The following is a 16,922-nucleotide window of genomic DNA, read 5'->3' as shown; positions in this document are numbered from 1 at the left end:
GCCTTTCAGAGACAGCAGCCCTCGGTTCTCCCCTCAGCCAGACCAGCCTTCCATGGCCCCTCAGTTTGGCCACACACAGCCAGCAGGCCCTATCCTGCCTGACAAGCCTCAGGGTAGGGGGGCACTGGAGCTGTGGTCCCATCTCTGAGAGAGACCCCTGGGCCCCTTGGAGGCCGTGACAGCCCCATTCGTGCTCAGAACGGCTGCCCTGCCAGAGTCACCAGGAGAGAAAGTGGGAGCAAAAGCGTTGTGAATGGTTAGAGCAACAAAGGGGCAAGAAGGAAGACTCACAAGGCAGGGAGATGGGCAGCGCCAAGAGCCCTCTCTGGTCCCTGTCTCTAGAAGGCCCAGGGTCTCAGGTCCACGGGCCTGCGACCTCATTTTACCTCAGAGAAATGCGGAAACAGCGTGGGGGGGGGGGCGGGGAAGGAAGAGGGTGATGTCAGAGGGGATGCGGCAGAGGTCCAAGGGGTAATTGGGGTGGGGTGGGGTGGGGTGGGGCTGGGGAGTCTGAAGATCTCTGATTGGCCAGAAGTCACTGCCTTGGCCTCTCAGGCTGGGCCCAAACAGAACCTGGTGACCCAGGCAACGGACTTAGACGGCCTCAGGCCTAGACACCGCCTAGGTTCGGGTGTGGGGGGGTCAGAGCGTGTGTTGGGTGATCCGCAGGTGGGGGGAGGCATCTGGATGTCTGCCGGGCTATCCCCGGTGGGGGGTGGGGGACAGCGGTGTCCGGAGGCCTGTGTCTCTTGTCATCTGAGGCGGGATCCAAGGGTGTTTCTGTGGGTCGTGAGTCAGGCCCATCCTTGGGTGTCTGTTGTCGGTCAGGGTTGGTGTTTGTCCAGGTTGGCGTGCCTGTCTATCTGTGAGAGTCCGTTTGGGGGCGGGGGGAGCTGAGGGGCTCGCCCAGGGAGACTTGCAGGGCAGCAGCCTCTTCCCAGAACCGCTCCCCGTGAAGGGGCGGTGGGGCCACAGAGGGCTGGCCATTGGGTCCCCCGACGCACGGGACTCCGCCCCCAACCCTGAGTTCCCAGCTGTCGAGGAGAGGCGGGGCCCGGAGAGGAGGGGCACCTGGTCGAGGCCCACCCCTCTGCCCACTCTCATAACACCGCCTCCTCCACACACCCGGCACTGCTGTCTCCGCCTCCTCCGGAACCGGGTAGTCGCCGCCGAGAGAAGAGAGCCCCAACGGAGCTGGTCAGAGTCTGACCTGAGCCCGAGCCCGAGCCCGAGCCTGAGGTCACCAGCCGGACTTCAGCAACCCGCGCCTTTGCGCCCAGCCCCGCGGGCTCCCGGGCCCCCGGCTCCCGGGTCCGCGCACCCCACCCCGCCCCCGTACCCCCAGCCTCCCGGCCCCTTGGTCCCGCGGCCTCTGTGCCCCCGGAGCCACCGGAGCCCCCGGAGCCCGGCGCCCGGGTCCCCGGGCCGGGCGGCAGAACGATGTTTCCCAAGGAGACTGCGTGGAACATCTCGTTCGCCGGCTGCGGCTTCCTCGGTGTCTATCACATCGGCGTGGCCAGCTGCCTTCGAGAGCACGCACCCTTCCTGGTGGCCAATGCCCGCCGCATCTACGGCGCGTCTGCGGGTGCGCTTACCGCCACCGCGCTGGTCACCGGCGCCTGTCTGGGTGAGTGTAGCCGGGGTGTGACAAGCGGGCAGTGGAGGGGGCGCGCAGCCTTAGGTCCCCGACGGGGTGGGACCACCGAGCCAGTAATGTCGGACGTCCGGGAGCCCCTCCAGGGCCAGCGGCGGGCTTCGGCCCGGACGGGACACCCTGTCCCAGATCCCGAGCGTCCACCAATAGCTAGAGGCCCGCGAGGGGCGGGGCCGAGTCTTGTTTTCCTCGGCGGGTGCGGGCGGAGCCTCGTTGGGACCAGTCTGTTGGGGGTGGGGGTGGGGGTGAGGGGCAGGAGAGAAGGGCTGGCTGGGCGGGAGGAGAAGAGTCTTGTTTACTAGAAACGGTCTAACTGCCTAGGGTGGCCTGGGCCCCAACAATGTCGAAGTCCTCGAAGGGGTGGCGGTGGGGGTCAGAGGAGTGCCTGGGGACCCGCCCAGCCCCCAGGTCCTCCCTTCTGTCACTCAGTCCCTTCTCCCTCCCCATCAACCTTCTTGGGGCTCGAGTTCTACCCTTCAAAGAGGCCAGTGAGCCCCACTTGGAAGGCCCCCTCCCCATGCCTCATTCTAGGCTATTTGGCAGCTGCCCCAGGACGCTTTCCGAGGCAGAAGATGATGTCCCAATCTGTAGTAAATACCGTGGCCTTGCTCATGGGCTCCAGCCCTTGCATTGCTGTCCTCTCTGCCCCATCTTCCAGAGAGGCTTTCTAAAAGTTCTTTAGTTTAGGCCCTTGCCTCAGTTTCCCCTTCAAAACCCAGGCAGGAGGTCCCTTCTGGCTGGCATGGCCAGGCCCCATTCATTCAAGGCCCTGCCTTTGTTGGGCTGGGTTGGACCGCCTCTGTCCCAGCACACAGACCTCCATTCCCTCCCTCCCCTCTTCTGGTGCTGATGCACTCAGCTCCTGCACTGGGTCTCAGACCTCCCCCGAAGCCCTTCCTCTGGGGTAGAACCAGGGAGAGCTTGGCCCTGGATGCCTAATGTGGTGGCAGCTCCTTTCACAGTTAAGGAAACTGAGGCAGGTCCAAGATCCCTCCTTCCTCTTGAACTCTCAGGTAGAAGCCACAGGTGCCCTGCCCCATTTCTATCACCATTCGCTGCCCTGTGACCCCTGCAGCTGGCTGGGGTATTGGTAGAACTTGTAGGGGCCCCTCTGGCTTTAGGAGGTCTGCCTCACAAACCCCAAGAGGTTGGAGCTATTAGGAAGTCTGGCAGGCTCTGTCCTCTGCCCTGGTCCCTGAGGGCTGGGGGCCAAAGGATCCTGGGATGCAGGGGGTAGCTCTGCTGACAGTATGGAGGAGCAGTGAACAACTGTTTTCCTGAGCCTTGTCCGTGACACCGCCCCCCCCCCCCCCAAGTGGAGTGTTGAGAGCTCAACAGACCCAGCCAAACTTGTACTCCCCCCTCCCCTGTGTATATATACAGAGGGGTCCAGGACCTGCCTGATTGAAGGGTGGGGCCAACTTGCCCACAGGCCCCAGCTGCTCTGGCCACCTCTGTTCTCAGTCTGGTGACCTTTGCCTCCACCCAACTCAGTTCCCGAGTCTTGGAGGTGGGGAGCCTTTGCTAGGCCTGACTTTCCCATCGTCCACAGAGGGCTCCCTCAGCTCAGTGGAGGGAGTCTGGCGAGAGGGAGAGGAAGGGGGCCCGGGGTACTGAGAGGACCCCTTCCCAACCCCAGCCTACCTGATGATGGGTGTGGGGGTGTCCCAGCCCTGCCAGGGGCTGCATCCTCCAGCCTCCCTGTGTGATTCTGGGCAAGAGCTTCCGCTCTCAGCCTCTGTTTTTTCTTTGGCAAAATGGGGCTGATACTGGTACTCAAAAATAGGACTTGGGGGTAGCAGGAATCCTACCCCCCAATATGTCTGGTTGGGAGGCCAAGGCAGTGAGAGGGGACTCACTTTATACAGTATGTGTGGTGTTTTGGGTGGGGTTTGGGAGGCAGTCCAGGTTAGCTGACTTGCCCAGGGTCACACAGCTAATACATGTCTGAGGCTGGATTTGAACTCTGGTCCTTCTGACTCTAGGCCCAGTGTTCTATCCACTGTGACCTGGGACTTTGTTTCCCAGCCCTCTTAGGTGGGAGTGGAGAGGCTCTCACCCCCAGGCCAGTTACCCTTCCCCAATTCCTCCTCCCTATTGTTTGCTGGGGTGGGGGGAACTTGTGTAAAGCGATGCCATCCCCAATTTCTCCAGTTCTTGGGAGGGGTAATGGTTCTGAAGGCAGGAGGCCAGGTCCTGGCTGGTTTGTGCCAGGGCCCCTGGGGAAATATTCTGATGCCCCCCTGCCCCTGCCTCACCCCGCCCTGGCAGGGTGATGCTGACTGGAGCCCTCTCTTGGTCTGGAGCCTCTCTGCTCCTTTCTCTCACTCCCTTTGGGTCCTCCTCAGGAGGATTCCAGCCATGAGGGTGCCTGGCCAGTAGACCCTGGCTAAGACAGAGCTGGAAGGGGCTTTGGAGGGATTCTGTGGAACCCTCTCCTTTTAGAGATGGACGAAATGAGGCCAGGGTGGGGAAAGGATCAGCTGGCCAGCCACTAATCAAAGATCTCACCCTCAGATGGGATAGGGACTATCCCTGAGATTTCATTGATCAAGAGAAATTCCAGAGGTGGAAACTCCCTTTCCCAGTGCCAGTGGCCACCTCCCCTGTCCCTCACTGCTTCAGCGTCTCACAGCTGCCAACCCCCAGGGTGAAGTTAGGGGTAGAGCCAGCCAGATGACCCTGGCTCTAGGGGCCATCTCCTTCTCAGATGGCATGGGAAACACCACCCATATGGGAGCTGGGACAAACAAGGTCACTGCTTGCAGAGCCCCTGGAAACAGCTCAGAGAGCCCTTCCCTTGATCAGCTTTGGTAGGGGGATGGAGAGAGAAGGGGGGGAAGAGAAAGGGGAGAGGGGGAGGGAGGAGGAGAGGAGAAAGAGAGAGAGGGAGAGGGAGAGAGAGGAGGAGAAGGAAAGAAGAGAGAGAGGGAGGGAGAGAGAGAAAGGAGAAAAACAGAGAGGGAGAGAAGGAAAGACAGAGACAGACAGACAGAGAGTATTTTGCTAGCCCCATTTTCAGGGAAGTGCCCAAGGTCACCCTTTTAGGGAGTGAGTAGCAGTCCCTAGTGGGCATGTAATGCCCACAGCCTGGCTCTGGTCCAGGCATGTGATAGGTGGATAGGGCCTCCTGGCCCTTGGGTCCTGTGCGGGCAGAGCAAAAGTCAGTTGGGGCTCCTTGCCCCCACCCAGAGGTTCTGCTGGCAGATGCCTGCCCTCTGCCTCAGTATCTGCATTGGCCTTGGCTACCGAAGCAGCCAGTGCTGGGGCTTCCTGGACCAGATCCTCCAGTGCTGCCCCAGTGGCTCCCAAGGCCTTGGGACATGCCAGGCCCAGGTCCTGCCCCTGAGCCCTCCTGTGTATGTGCTTGGGAGGCTTCAGCTCAGGCAGGGGCAGGGGTGAGCATAGGCAGGACCAGGCAGACAGTCTCTCATCCACACTAGAACGTGACAGAGGGCCCCTTGTTGGGACTCCCTTTCACTAGGAAAGGGCTCAGGCCTGCCCATCATGTATGAAAGTCCAGGGAGAAAATAATCATGGTTAGCGTTCCCCTCATTTTGGAGGTGAGTAAACTGAGGCCCAGAGAGGGGCAGAATGTATGGAGTTGAGACTGTTGGCTCCGGGATCAGGGCCTTAGGCATTGCTCTCTGACCTCCTCATCTCATGCCAGGTGAGGCTGGTGCCAACATCATCGAGGTGTCCAAGGAGGCAAGGAAGCGATTCCTGGGGCCCCTGCATCCCTCTTTCAACCTGGTGAAGATCATTCGTGGGTGCCTCCTGAAAACCCTGCCAGACGATGCCCATGAGCATGCCAATGGGCGCCTGGGCATCTCCCTGACACGTGTGTCAGATGGCGAGAATGTGCTTCTGTCCCATTTCAACTCTAAGGAGGAGCTTGTCCAGGTGTGTATGTGTGTGTGTGTGTGTGTGTGTGTGTGTGTGTACACGGGACAGCACTAGGGGTTGGGTGGAGCACGCATGTCTCCTGAAGGTTGGGGGGGTACACATTTGTATACCCATGTGCATGTGTGTGGTGCACTTACACAGGGAGTACCACGGGTACAGCCTGTTTCGGGTCCTCATTCCTGTCTCTGCTTCCCAGGCTAACGTCTGCAGTACCTTCATTCCGGTATACTGTGGGCTCATCCCACCGACCCTGCAGGGTGTGGTGAGTGCCATGCCTTCCTGGCTTCTTCTCTGTTTGGCAGGGCAGTGGGGGTGGGGGGGTGGGGACTTGAATTATGTACCACAGACCTCCCTGGGCTGGTCAGGAGGAAGCTTATGGAAGAAGGCTCCCTGGGGGCCACCCCCTTCCCCAAGTTACACAATTGTGAGGCCTCCTTTGGGGAAGCTCTGGAGCCAGGCCTGTCTGACCACAGCCACAGCTGCAGATGAGCCTGGGGAGGGCAGGCAGAGGGTCTGATCTGGCCCAGTGGGTAAAAGGCTGCAGCTTGGAGCTGGCACCAATCAGAAGTGGTTAATAATAGCCCTGGAGAGGCCAGAAAGAGAGGGAGTGGTCACATGAAGCAGGTCCCAAAGTGGCACTGCTACCATCACCCCCACCCCTGAGCCAGCCTCTCCTGGCATGGGTGTGGGGGGTGGGCAGGCCTGGGCTGGGGGAAGGGGGCAGTCAGGACTGATCAATCAATGCCCCTTCTGCTCATGGCCCGCAGCGCTACGTGGATGGTGGAATTTCGGACAACCTGCCCCTCTATGAGCTAAAGAACACGATCACCGTGTCCCCATTCTCAGGGGAGAGTGACATCTGCCCCCAGGACAGCTCTACCAACATCCACGAGCTTCGGGTCACCAACACCAGCATCCAGTTCAACCTTAGAAATCTCTACCGGCTCTCCAAGGCCCTCTTCCCCCCAGATCCGCTGGTGAGGGCCCCTTCAGCCACGGGAATACGCATTGATGAAGCACCTGCTGTATGCCGGGCCCTGTGCTAAGCACTCAGAAATACCATCTGACCCTTACAACCACTGCTAGGAGGGAGGGCTGCTGTGTGCAGATGAAGAAACAGGCAGAGAAGGGAAGTCACTTTACACAGCTAAGACCTGGCTGAGGTCTTCCAGATGCCCAGCCTAGTGGCGCCATCTAGCTTTCAGTAGCACATTGAGTCAGAGCTGACCCTAGAAGCTGCTTAGAGATCAGGGAGGCGGAGATGAGGAGAGAAGGAACAAAGTCTGAGGTGGGCATGGACCGAGATCAAGGAGCTTCTGGTCAGCTTCTGCCTGGGATGGGCTATCCTTGAGGCAGAGCAATTGGGCAGGAGCTTGGAGAGGCAGGCTTCAGGCTGTGGCCACAGTGAGGGCTGGCTTTGCCTTCCAGATAGAATGTTGAGGGCCCTTTTTCCCACTTGGAGGAGGGAGGCAGCTCTGGGGGTGCAGAGAAGGGAACATGATGGAGAGACTCTGGACTTGGCAGCTGCCAGGATGGAAGGGAAGAGCAGGCAGATCGGAGAGTTCCTTCTGTCCTCATGGGATGTGGGGGCCGATCGTGAAGGCGAGGGGAGGAGGGGAGGAGTGATGTGTTGAACTGATGGAGTGGGAGAGGGGGAACTGTCCAGCGGGTCAGGCTGTGGGGCTTTGGCTTGGGAGAGAGAGTCTGGCTGGATGTACTCGTGGAGCAGAGATGGCCCTGAGATCCACGGAAGCTGAGCTCACCAAGGGAGGGGGTGGGGACGGAGCCCTGGGGAGCCCCACTCCCTTCTTGGATATTGGAGCCGGCAAGGGAGGTTAAGAGTGGTCAGTCAGGGCATGGGGACCAGCAGGGAGAAGGTTTACAGGGGCCCAAGAGGAAAGGATTGGGGGGGGGGCAGTGGTGCCAAGGAGGCTGAAGGCCGAGAATGGGCCAATGGACTTCTCGGTGCCTGGCAGTGTCCCAGCACAGGCAGGGATTTTCAGAATGAGATCCAAGGAGGGAAACAGAGCTCCCCCTGAAATCCCAGAGCTGGCTGGCCTGCCTGAGGGTGGAGGGGATGGCCCTTTTCCCAGAGGTCTCCATGCCTGGGGTCCCATGGTCTGTGGGTTCAGCTCAGAGTCCTTAACCTGGGGAAGCTGGGCCTATCCTGTAGTCAGGAGCCCCCTGAGTCCAAAGCTTTCCCCTCCATTCTTAGGCCAGTCTGGGGGGCCTGAGAGAAACCTTCCAGGGAGGGGGGGACCTGCTTTCCCTTGCCTTTCCTCACATCAAAGCCCATAGCAATAGAGTTTGTGGGGAGGGCTCATCAAAAGTCACAGTCAGATTCCAGAACTCTCCTCTATCCCTCCCCAACCTGTTCATCCTCCTGTCTCAGGTGCTGAGGGAGATGTGCAAACAAGGATATAAGGATGGCCTTCGCTTTCTTCGGCGGAATGGTGACTGGGGGCCCCACCCCCAGACCCCTGGGACGGGAGGCCTGAGTCTTAGGCAGACCAACAAGGAGGGAAGTGGCAGCAGGGACCCCTGGCTCGAAAACAGTGTGCCTTTCATCTTAGGAAGGGAAAGAAGGGGGTGGTGGAAAGCCCCCAGGGGTGGTCCTGATGTTGCATTAGTTAGAGGCCTCTGCTGCCCCCTGCTGGGAAACTGGAGAGGTACAGTTCTCCCCTCCACCCCCCACTCCCCCCCAAGCTGATCTTGTCTTAACTGCCCAGGTCTCCTGAACCGCCCCAACCCACTGCTGGCACTGCCCCCTTCTGGGAAGGCTCCAGCCCCAGAACAGGAGGAGGAAGAAGAGGATAGGGAGAAGGGGGAGACATTGGTGGCTCAGGAAGCAGTGGTCCGAGCCCAGGTCAGGCAGGGCGAGCTGCCTGTGGGGAATAGAGGCCCTGCTGAAGACCATATCCTGGAGCATCTCCCAGCAAGGCTCAACGAAGGTACCCCCGCTGAGGATCTGGGGGAGGGGAAAGGATCCTGGGCCCCTGACTCAAGAGAGGGAGGCCACAGGGTGAAAGCTTTCCAGGGGAGATACCAGGCTCCCAAGAAGTGATTCATCTCCAGATAAGGGTTCAGGAAGGATTTGAGCACAGGTCTCTCCTGACTCCAAGGTCAGCTCTCTGGCCACTAACTGCCAGCTGAAGAGGGGTCACTGAAGGCCAGTTAGGCTGGAAAAACCTCCTCCCAGGGAGAGCTGCTTAGGGGCTTCAGGCAGTCAGAGGTTGGATGATCACTGGTTACGGAAGGCATGGTGGGGATTCCTTTGGCATAGGGTTTGGGGCTGAGGCCACAGAGGGGCCTTCCCATTCTTCCAATCTGTGACTCTGTGACCTGAGAACTATGTACATAGAAGAGGTGAAGGGGGATGAAGGGGCAGAATAGGGAGTAGGGCTGCATGTCAGGAAGCACATTGAAGTGATGAGAGCTGGAGGCAGGTGCTACCTCTGGGGGCAATTCTGACCAGGAATGGCTGGAACCAGATGCTAGCCTCAGTTATAGCTAGTGGTGTGGGGCTGGGCAGATGAGAGGAACCTGAACCCTATTAGACCTGAGGCTCTAGTCAATCAGGAAACATTAATTAAGCACCTACTATGTGCCAGGCACTGTACTAACTAGGCACTAGGGGGAAAGGCAGACCCTGTTCTCAAAGAACTTATAGTCTAAAGAGGAAGAAGATGCACACTGGGGAGATGCTGTCAAGATAAAATGAACAGACCCCAGCCTGATAAAAGGGAGTAAGGAGTGTAGGAGGGCTCCTGGGCTATGAACCTGGTGACTGGGAGGACATCAGCTCTCTGACAGTCATCAATAGGGGAGCTTGGAAGAGGAAGAGAGATCACAAGCTCAGTTTTGGTCATGGTAAGTTCAAGATGTCTGTGATTCACCCTGTTAGAGATATCTGATACATAGCTAGAGATGTGAGGGCTGTATACATAGATTTTAGACTTCTCAGCATAGAGATGGCCGTTGAATCCATGGGAGCTGATGAGATCCCCAAGTGAAGCAGTAAGACAGTAGAGGGCTCAGGACAGAGCCCTTGGTTAGAGAGCATGATGTGGAGGAGGATCCAGCCAAGGAGGTAGAGAAGGAGCAGCAGAGAGGGAGGAGGACCAGGAGAACATGGGGTCCTAAAAACCTAGAGAGAAGACCAGACCCAGGAGGGGAGGGCAGCGAACAATGTCCAAGGCTGCAGAGAAGGCGAGGAGGAGGAGAATGGAGAAAAGTCAGGATCCAAGCCGCTTCATCATGTGAGACTGGGGTGAAGGAGAGGGGGCAGAAGGCATCTGGGTGATGGGAAATGGGGAGGCGGGGGAAGGAACGAGCATTTTATTTCAAATATTTTTATATTTCATTTTTTCCAATTACATGTGAAAACAATTTTAAACATCCATTTAAAATTTTTTTTGAGTTCTCAATTTTCTCCCTCCCTCCCTCCTTGAGAAGGCAAGCAATGCCATCAATTTTTTCTGTGGAGGTGGATAGCATTTTTCATCATGCGTCCTCTGAAATTGTCTCAGATCATTGTATTGCTGAGAATAGCTGTCATTCACAGTTGCACAGTTCACAATGTTGCTGTTACTGTATACAATGTTCTCCTGGTTCTGCTCACTTCACTATGCATCGGTTCATGTAAGTCTTCCCAGGTTTTTCCGAAATCCGCTTGCTCGTCATTTCTTGTAGCACAATAATATTCCATCACAATCATAGGCCACAACCCGGAACAAGCTTTTTATAAGCACCTGCTTTGTGTGCATTGTACTAAGTGCTTCACAAATAGAATCTCATTTGATCCTCGAAAGAGCCCTGCAGAGTAGGTGCTATTTACGGTTGAAGAAACTGAGGCAGACAGGTTAATCAGCTTGCCCAGGCACTCACAGCTAGCAAGTGCATTTGAACCCCACTCTTCTTGACTCCGTACCTAGCGCTCTATTCAGAGCTGCACAAGCTCTCAGTGAATGGCCACAGGTTTTTCTGTCAAATACAAGGCAAAGATCTCAGCTGAGAAGGGGGAAGAGCTGCTGAGGAGAATGAGAGAAGGAACTGAGGAGGGAGTCTAGCAGGATTGCCGGGCAGCGGTGAGGGCCCAGGGGAGGCTGTGTGCCCTTTATCTGGAGTGGACTCAGTTGGTGATTTTCTCCACCTCTGTTTAGCAGCATGTGTGTGTGTGTGTGTGTGTGTGTGTGTGTGTGTGTGTGTGTGTGTGTAGGAGACAAGATGATTCATGGGAGAGACCCTAGGCTGAGTCTTGGCTGGGCAAGATCAACCATATAACAAAGGGTCCAGGAACTGACTCCAGAGAAGAGGACAGTGTAGAGTTCAATTCGTTTACCAGTTGGTTAAGATGGGGAAAGTGGGGGGAGAGTGGCTGGTGCAGGGGAGATGGCCTGGAGGTCACAGTGTGGATGGAGAACAGAGCTCAAGGTTGTAAGCCAGAGGGAGAAATTGTGACTGGGTGAGGGGATTTCAGAGCTCATGAGCATGAGGTGATTGCTCATCATGGCCGATGGCCAGAGCGAAGTCTGACCTTCTCTATGTGTATCTGAGGTGGGGTGGAGCAGCAGGAGGAGGAGGGCAGCCATTGGTCAGGAAACTGCCCAGGCCCTGTGGCACACAGGAGCCTGGGCCCCCCATCCCCACAGGCCCAGGACTGAGTCACCATGGATGAGCCTACCTTCCTTTGCCTGGCCTAGAGAACAGGAGGGTATACACATGTTCACGTGAGCTCTTCCCTCTTGCAGCCCTGCTGGAGGCCTGTGTGGAGCCCAAGGACTTGATGAGCGTCCTCTCCAACATGCTCCCTGTCCGACTAGCCACTGCTATGATGGTACCCTATACCCTGCCTCTGGAGAGTGCTGTGTCTTTCACCATCCGGTGAGTGAACCCACCCAGCCAGCTGCTGCTCGGCCTGGGGTGTGGCTGGTGAGGATAGACTGGGAGAGGAGGGAGCCCAGGCCCTTGCCCCTGGAGAAAGCAGGCTTACAGCACTCCAGCTCACAGCTCACGGCAGAATAGAGCATTTTCTAGGGAGGAGGGCTGGTGATCTGGGAAGCTTGGGCTTCCTGGAGGAGGTGGCAGGAAGGGTTAGGAGGATTGGCATTGAGATGCAGGGAAGGGAGATTTGTAATGTGTGTGGGAGCAAGTGTGTGTATCTGTATGTATGTGTGTGCATATGTGTGAATATGTGCACATGTTTGAATGAAGGGGAGAGAAAACTGGAGGATGGTATTGAAGGAGGGGAGTAAAAAGGGGTCAGGGCTGTATTTGAGGAGTATTAGTTTAGCCTCTGTGTTGTGAATGGCACCCCCTGGGGGCAGGGAGGCTACTGACCCTGTAGGAAGCTTTTTGTCACAGTCTAGGAGAGAGAGTCTGAAGGCTAGATGGGAGTGGGGACATTATGGAGACAAGTTACAGATCTAGAATTGGTAGGAAAGAGCATCTGATTGGGAGGGGCGGTGCAGTGAGGGGAGAGAGTCCAGGATGATTCCTTGGTTAGGAACCTGGGTGGCCAGTAAGATATCAGTGCCCTCAGCAAGAATGTGGAGGAAGGAAAGCCCAGCTTTGCCTTGGGCCCCCAGAGGGGTGAGGGATGGGCTGCAGGAAGGACTTGCTGCTGGCCTGGAGCTCAGGACAGGGAGTGCAGAGTCATCTGAAGAGGGTAGGGAAAGATGGAAGCCACAGACATAGCTGGGCTCATGACTGAGAAAGAGAATGTCAGAAGAGGCTGAGGCCTGATGGAGGGGAGGATGATCTGGAAGGACCTGAGCAGAGGCCCTGGGGAACTTGGACAGCTCCAGTGGGGCAGGGGCGCCTCTGCAGGGGTGTCAAGGGGAGAGGACCCAGTAGGGCAACCAAGGGAGGGGGCCTGCCCAGGCCTGCCTTCCCACCATCTCCCTCCCCTGTCTGCAGCTTGCTGGAGTGGCTCCCTGATGTCCCAGAGGACATTCGGTGGATGAAGGAGCAGACTGGAAGCATCTGCCAGTACCTGGTGATGAGAGCCAAGAGGAAGCTGGGCAGCCACCTTTGTACAAGGTACTGGGAGCTGTAGGTCTTTGGCCTCTGTCTGGCTTAGAGGGAGCTGGGGGCAGCTCCAGGCCCCCCACCCCCATGGTCAGGGGGCAGCCTTCTCCTCTTCTTCTGCCCCCAGGCTCAGGGGGCAGCTCCAGGCCCCCCACCCCCCAGGGTCAGGGGGTAGCCTTCTTCTTTCCCTTGCCCCCTATGACATTTCCTTGACCTTTCCTTCCAGGTTCACTGACCCTCTGGAGCTGCGTCGGGCACAGTCTCTGCCCTCAGTACCCATGTCCTTTTACGGAGATGCCCTGCCTCGATGGATGCGTAACAATTTGTCCCTAGGAGAAGCTATGGCCAAATGGGAGGAGTACCAGCGCCAGCTTCTGCTGGGCCTCTTTTGTACCAATGTGGCCTTTCCCCCAGATGCCCTCCGAATGAAGCCCACCCCCACAGGGTCCCCTGCCCTCCCCCACCATTGAGAGCCCTGGGGCTCCCCCCAGCACTCCCTTCCCCACTTGGATTCAGTCCCAAGGTCCCCCCTTTGCTGAGGACCTGGGTCTCTCCTAGTGAGGGAGGGAGGCTAAGTCTCCCTTAGACAATACTTATTCATTGTGGGCCTAGGTCCCAGGCTTGGTGCTTCTAGACAGGAGCAGGCAGCAGGACTTGTGGGGGTTAAGGGTGGATGAACAGAGACTTGACTAAAAGCACGTGGGGATGAGTTTGCACATCTGGGAGGACATTCCATCCTCGATCCTGACTCCTCCCCCTCTCATTTACTCCCAGGGAGGCAGGGCCTGCCCCGTGACTCTGGATCCCCCAGGTGCCTCAGCTCAATCCCCTGAGCATTCTGTGCCCAAAGTGGGCTGAATCCAGGGGCTTCCTTCCTGAGTACTGGAGGGCTGCTGTTTGGGAGTAGGAATCATGGGGTGGGGGCTGTGCCTTATCTCCCTCGCCTTTCCCCCCTGGCCTCAGCCAGCGTTTTGGAGCTTTAGGCCTTCCAAGTAAGCAGAAGTGTCTGGTGTCTGGCCCTGCCTGGGGGGGGAGGGGGGGGCTCGGGGAGTGGTGTTGGCTGGACCTTGGGAAGAGGTGGGGCTAGGGTGAATATATGGCCACCCCCCAGGAGCAGTATTATCCCTGCTTGTGCCTGCTCCCTGCATTTTACTGAAGAATGTATGCAGAATTATTTATTTTGGTGAAAATAGATGTACTAATAAAGGCTAGAGCCCAGGCCTGCTGCTTCATTCATGGGCCCAGAGCAGGACCTGACTTCAAATCCTGCCTTGGCTCCTTCCTAGTTACTTGCCCTTGGGTGAGTAAGCCCCTCACACTCTCAGTTGGAAGGAATTGGAGGCCTGGAATCCAGTGTGCAGCTGCCTCAGAATCCTCATGTCTACACAGCTGGAGACTCAGCTTTGCAGGCCAGCAGCTGCCTCAGCTGCCCCAAATCACAGGCGCCCCTCCATTGCTCTTAGTTCTGGAGCCAGTACAATAAACATGAAAGGCCTACCAGCTTCCAAAAAGAGCCAACAAGTCCTGCCCTCATGGAGCTTCTGTTCATTCTCAGGCTGGGGGATTCCTTGTCCAAGAAAACAGCGTTATATAGACTAGTGCTGATTAAAGCTGACAGGGGAAGGGGGAGGACATTCTGAGAGCACCATGTTTGAGCACAAAGGGGAGGCCTAGGAGACTGGCCAAAGATGGGGAGAGGCAGGCTCGAAATGCCAGGCAGATTATCCCGGAAGCAACAGGCAGCCGCTGCTCAGACCCAGGTTTTAGGAAGATTGCTTTCCTCGATAGGCATGGCCCACCAGCTGGAGCACTGAGTGTTTACTATGTGTTTACCACTGGGGATACAAGACCAAGAAGAGAGAATCCCTGCCCTCAAGGAGAATATGAGGGGGAGGAAAAGGGGATGCCATTCTGCAAGAGGAAAGAGAACTGTCCCCCACTCTATCCTGTCAGGGCTTCTTCAGGAGTCCCACCAGCTCAGAAGCCCCTCTGGAACCCAGAGAGAAAAGGCAGGACTGGGCTGGGGAGGCCCAAATATCCTGGAGAAACAAGCCAAGGCTGATGCCTCAAAGGGCCCCTTCGCTGGCTTTGTTGGGTCCAGGCTGACTTCGACAGCCTCAGTCTCCTCGTCTGTGATATGGAGCCAGAGACAGTGTATCTCGTGAATTGTCCTTTCAGAAGCTAGTGATCTCGCCTCCCAGCAGAGTTACTTGGGGGGAGCTAGGGGGCAAGGATCTCAGCCCATGCTTTCCGGGGTAGCCTCAAGTAAGGACTACGAAAGCAGATCTGCCTTACTCCACCCCCTTCTGGGAACAGTTGGTGGGGGGGGAGGGAGCTGATCCCCAGCTCAGAGGGAGGGTGCTTTGTTTTCCTGGGTCTACCTAGAGCTCAGCCCCCCCCCCCCCACGCCTCCTGCAGAAAAAAGAACAGGAAGCCCCCAGTCTGAGGGAGTACGTGGATCTGAGGGTGGGGAGCACTTCAGCTGACCTTAATCCACAGGAGTGATCTGAAAGAGCTGGAGCTCCCCCCCACCCCATGGCCCCAGGCCCTTGGAGGGTTTCCTACAATAACGGTGTCAGAGACAGCAGACTGGGAGAGCCTGCTGGACCAGTCCCAGGCCTCCTTGTGTGTGTCCCTAGAGGCGGGTGCCTGTGGGGCAAGGGGCCAAACCCGGCCACACTGGCCCTTTCTGGTTCAACCTGATTCATTTCAAGCCCTCCCCCAAGCCCTCCCTGTACATACACACTCCAGATCAGACCTGGGCTAGTCCGGAGAGAATCGGCCTGGAGGACAGCTCCTCTGGATCAGCCCGTTACTGGCCTGCAGGTGGGGATGCTGAAGCTGGGGGGGGGGGGGTGGCGCCTGGGTAGGACCTTGTGCTTGGTGCAGACCATCCCCAGGTGGCTCAGCCTGCTCCGGCTCTTCCACTGTTTGGGATGACTCCTGGGGCCTCCAGAGAGATCCGGGCCTGGGGGACTCTAGGGCTGGGGAGCACAAGGCCCCTTCAGTTCACCTTTCCCTCTAGTAGAAGGTGGCTTTAGTGAGCTCCCAGAGACTTAATACCCCTGGGCTTCTGGGTTGGGGGGATGGCCCAGGTGGGATCAGGACCCTATACTGCCTCCTCAGGCCACCACCCCCCAACTCAGGGGAGGACTGAGTCAGTCTGAAAAGGCCATCCTCAGCAAACCCCAGGAATCTAGGTCCCTAACCGAAGCCTCAGAGATGCCAACGGAAGGGCTGAGTGTTCTCACACACAGGGCACATACAGACGTGTCCTCACACAAATACCTCAATACACTACACCAACAGCACTCCATCTCATCTCATTCAGGCTCACCCCCCCCACACACACACACCCTCACATACAGGTCATGCCAGTGGTCCCGGGACCTTCCCAGTTCTAAGTCCTGATGAAGGTGTGTACTTGTGCATGGAAGAGGCACACAATTCACTCCCATAGACACACCCAGGAGCCCCCCTGGGTCACTTTTACTAATCCCCTCTGCCCTGCCCCTCAGGGAGCACAGAGCAGGGTTTGGAGGAGCTAAGTCTCGAACACCCACAACTACAACGACAGGCACGGTGCTGGAGGGGTTCAGGGGATGCCGGCTCCCCAGCATGCTGCGTGCCCTCCAGCCATGCCAACAGGCCGCTGATCCGGGATCCCCACGACCCTGGCTTCCATTCTCTCGGTCTCTCCCAGGCTCCTTAGCTCTTTCATTAGTTTGCTTCGGTTTCTCAGCTCGGTCCAGGGCTCCCGGGCCTGGCGGGAAAGGGCTTACAGGGCTGGGCCCGGCCCCTGTCTGCCCCCTCCCCCTTTCCGGGAGGAGCCGCCGCTGCTGCCTGCCCTCCCCTCTCGGCCTGGGGCCCCGGGCAGCCCGCCGCAGGTGCAGGCGCGGCTCCCAGGTAAGCCAGGGCTCCACTCTTAGGGTGGCGGGGTAAGGAGGCGCCCCTCAGCTCTTGGGAGCTCCGCCCCCGCCACGACGCCGAACCTCTCCCCCCCCCCCCGCCCCGCGCCCAATCTGTGCCGGCCGGCTGGTCCCTGGCCTCCGGTCTCGGGTTCCCGGCTCCTGCCGTGCCCCGCTCCCCGCCACCTCTTGGGTTTTAGCCCCAAGGAGCTCAGGGAGGGTCCCGACGGCAGGGATCTACATGCAGGAAGCAGCAGGAGGGCACGGGGCAGCCGGCCCGGAGAGGGACACAGTAAGGGAGGTGGGACGCAGGGCGGCGAAGTGGACAGATACTGACTCTCTCCACACACACCCCAATCCTCACCACCCACCCCCCCGCCCCCGCTCCTAGCGGGGCCAGCTTCTCATTCCAGAGGGTCACGGCA

General features: G+C 58.0%; 1 protein-coding gene across 1 annotated transcript; it reads left to right on the top strand.

Annotated features, from left to right (window-relative positions):
• The first annotated feature begins 1,064 nt into the window (after nucleotides 1–1,064).
• Nucleotides 1,065–13,853, top strand: PNPLA2 (patatin like phospholipase domain containing 2). Its single transcript, XM_036764017.1, has 9 exons — nucleotides 1,065–1,627; nucleotides 5,325–5,557; nucleotides 5,757–5,822; nucleotides 6,328–6,537; nucleotides 7,953–8,013; nucleotides 8,290–8,511; nucleotides 11,311–11,443; nucleotides 12,479–12,601; nucleotides 12,816–13,853. Exons 1-9 carry the CDS (start codon nucleotides 1,441–1,443, stop codon nucleotides 13,057–13,059), a joined length of 1,479 nt encoding a protein of 492 aa, XP_036619912.1. The 5' UTR covers nucleotides 1,065–1,440; the 3' UTR covers nucleotides 13,060–13,853.
• Nucleotides 13,854–16,922: the final 3,069 nt, after the last annotated feature.

Source organism: Trichosurus vulpecula, chromosome 6 (assembly GCF_011100635.1).
Source record: "Trichosurus vulpecula isolate mTriVul1 chromosome 6, mTriVul1.pri, whole genome shotgun sequence".
Lineage (NCBI taxonomy): Eukaryota > Metazoa > Chordata > Mammalia > Diprotodontia > Phalangeridae > Trichosurus > Trichosurus vulpecula.
The sequence above is the reverse complement of the archived record's forward strand: the minus strand, read 5'-3'. Positions and strand labels throughout refer to the sequence as shown.

Bases quoted from the DNA above. Each gene is read 5' to 3' on its own strand.
- PNPLA2 (XM_036764017.1), top strand. From the start codon at position 1,441: ATGTTTCCCAAGGAGACTGCGTGGAACATCTCGTTCGCCGGCTGCGGC. The intron at 5,558-5,756 runs GTGTGTATGTGT...TCTGCTTCCCAG, and splicing joins CTAAGGAGGAGCTTGTCCAG to GCTAACGTCTGCAGTACCTT. The intron at 12,602-12,815 runs GTACTGGGAGCT...CTTTCCTTCCAG, and splicing joins GGCAGCCACCTTTGTACAAG to GTTCACTGACCCTCTGGAGC.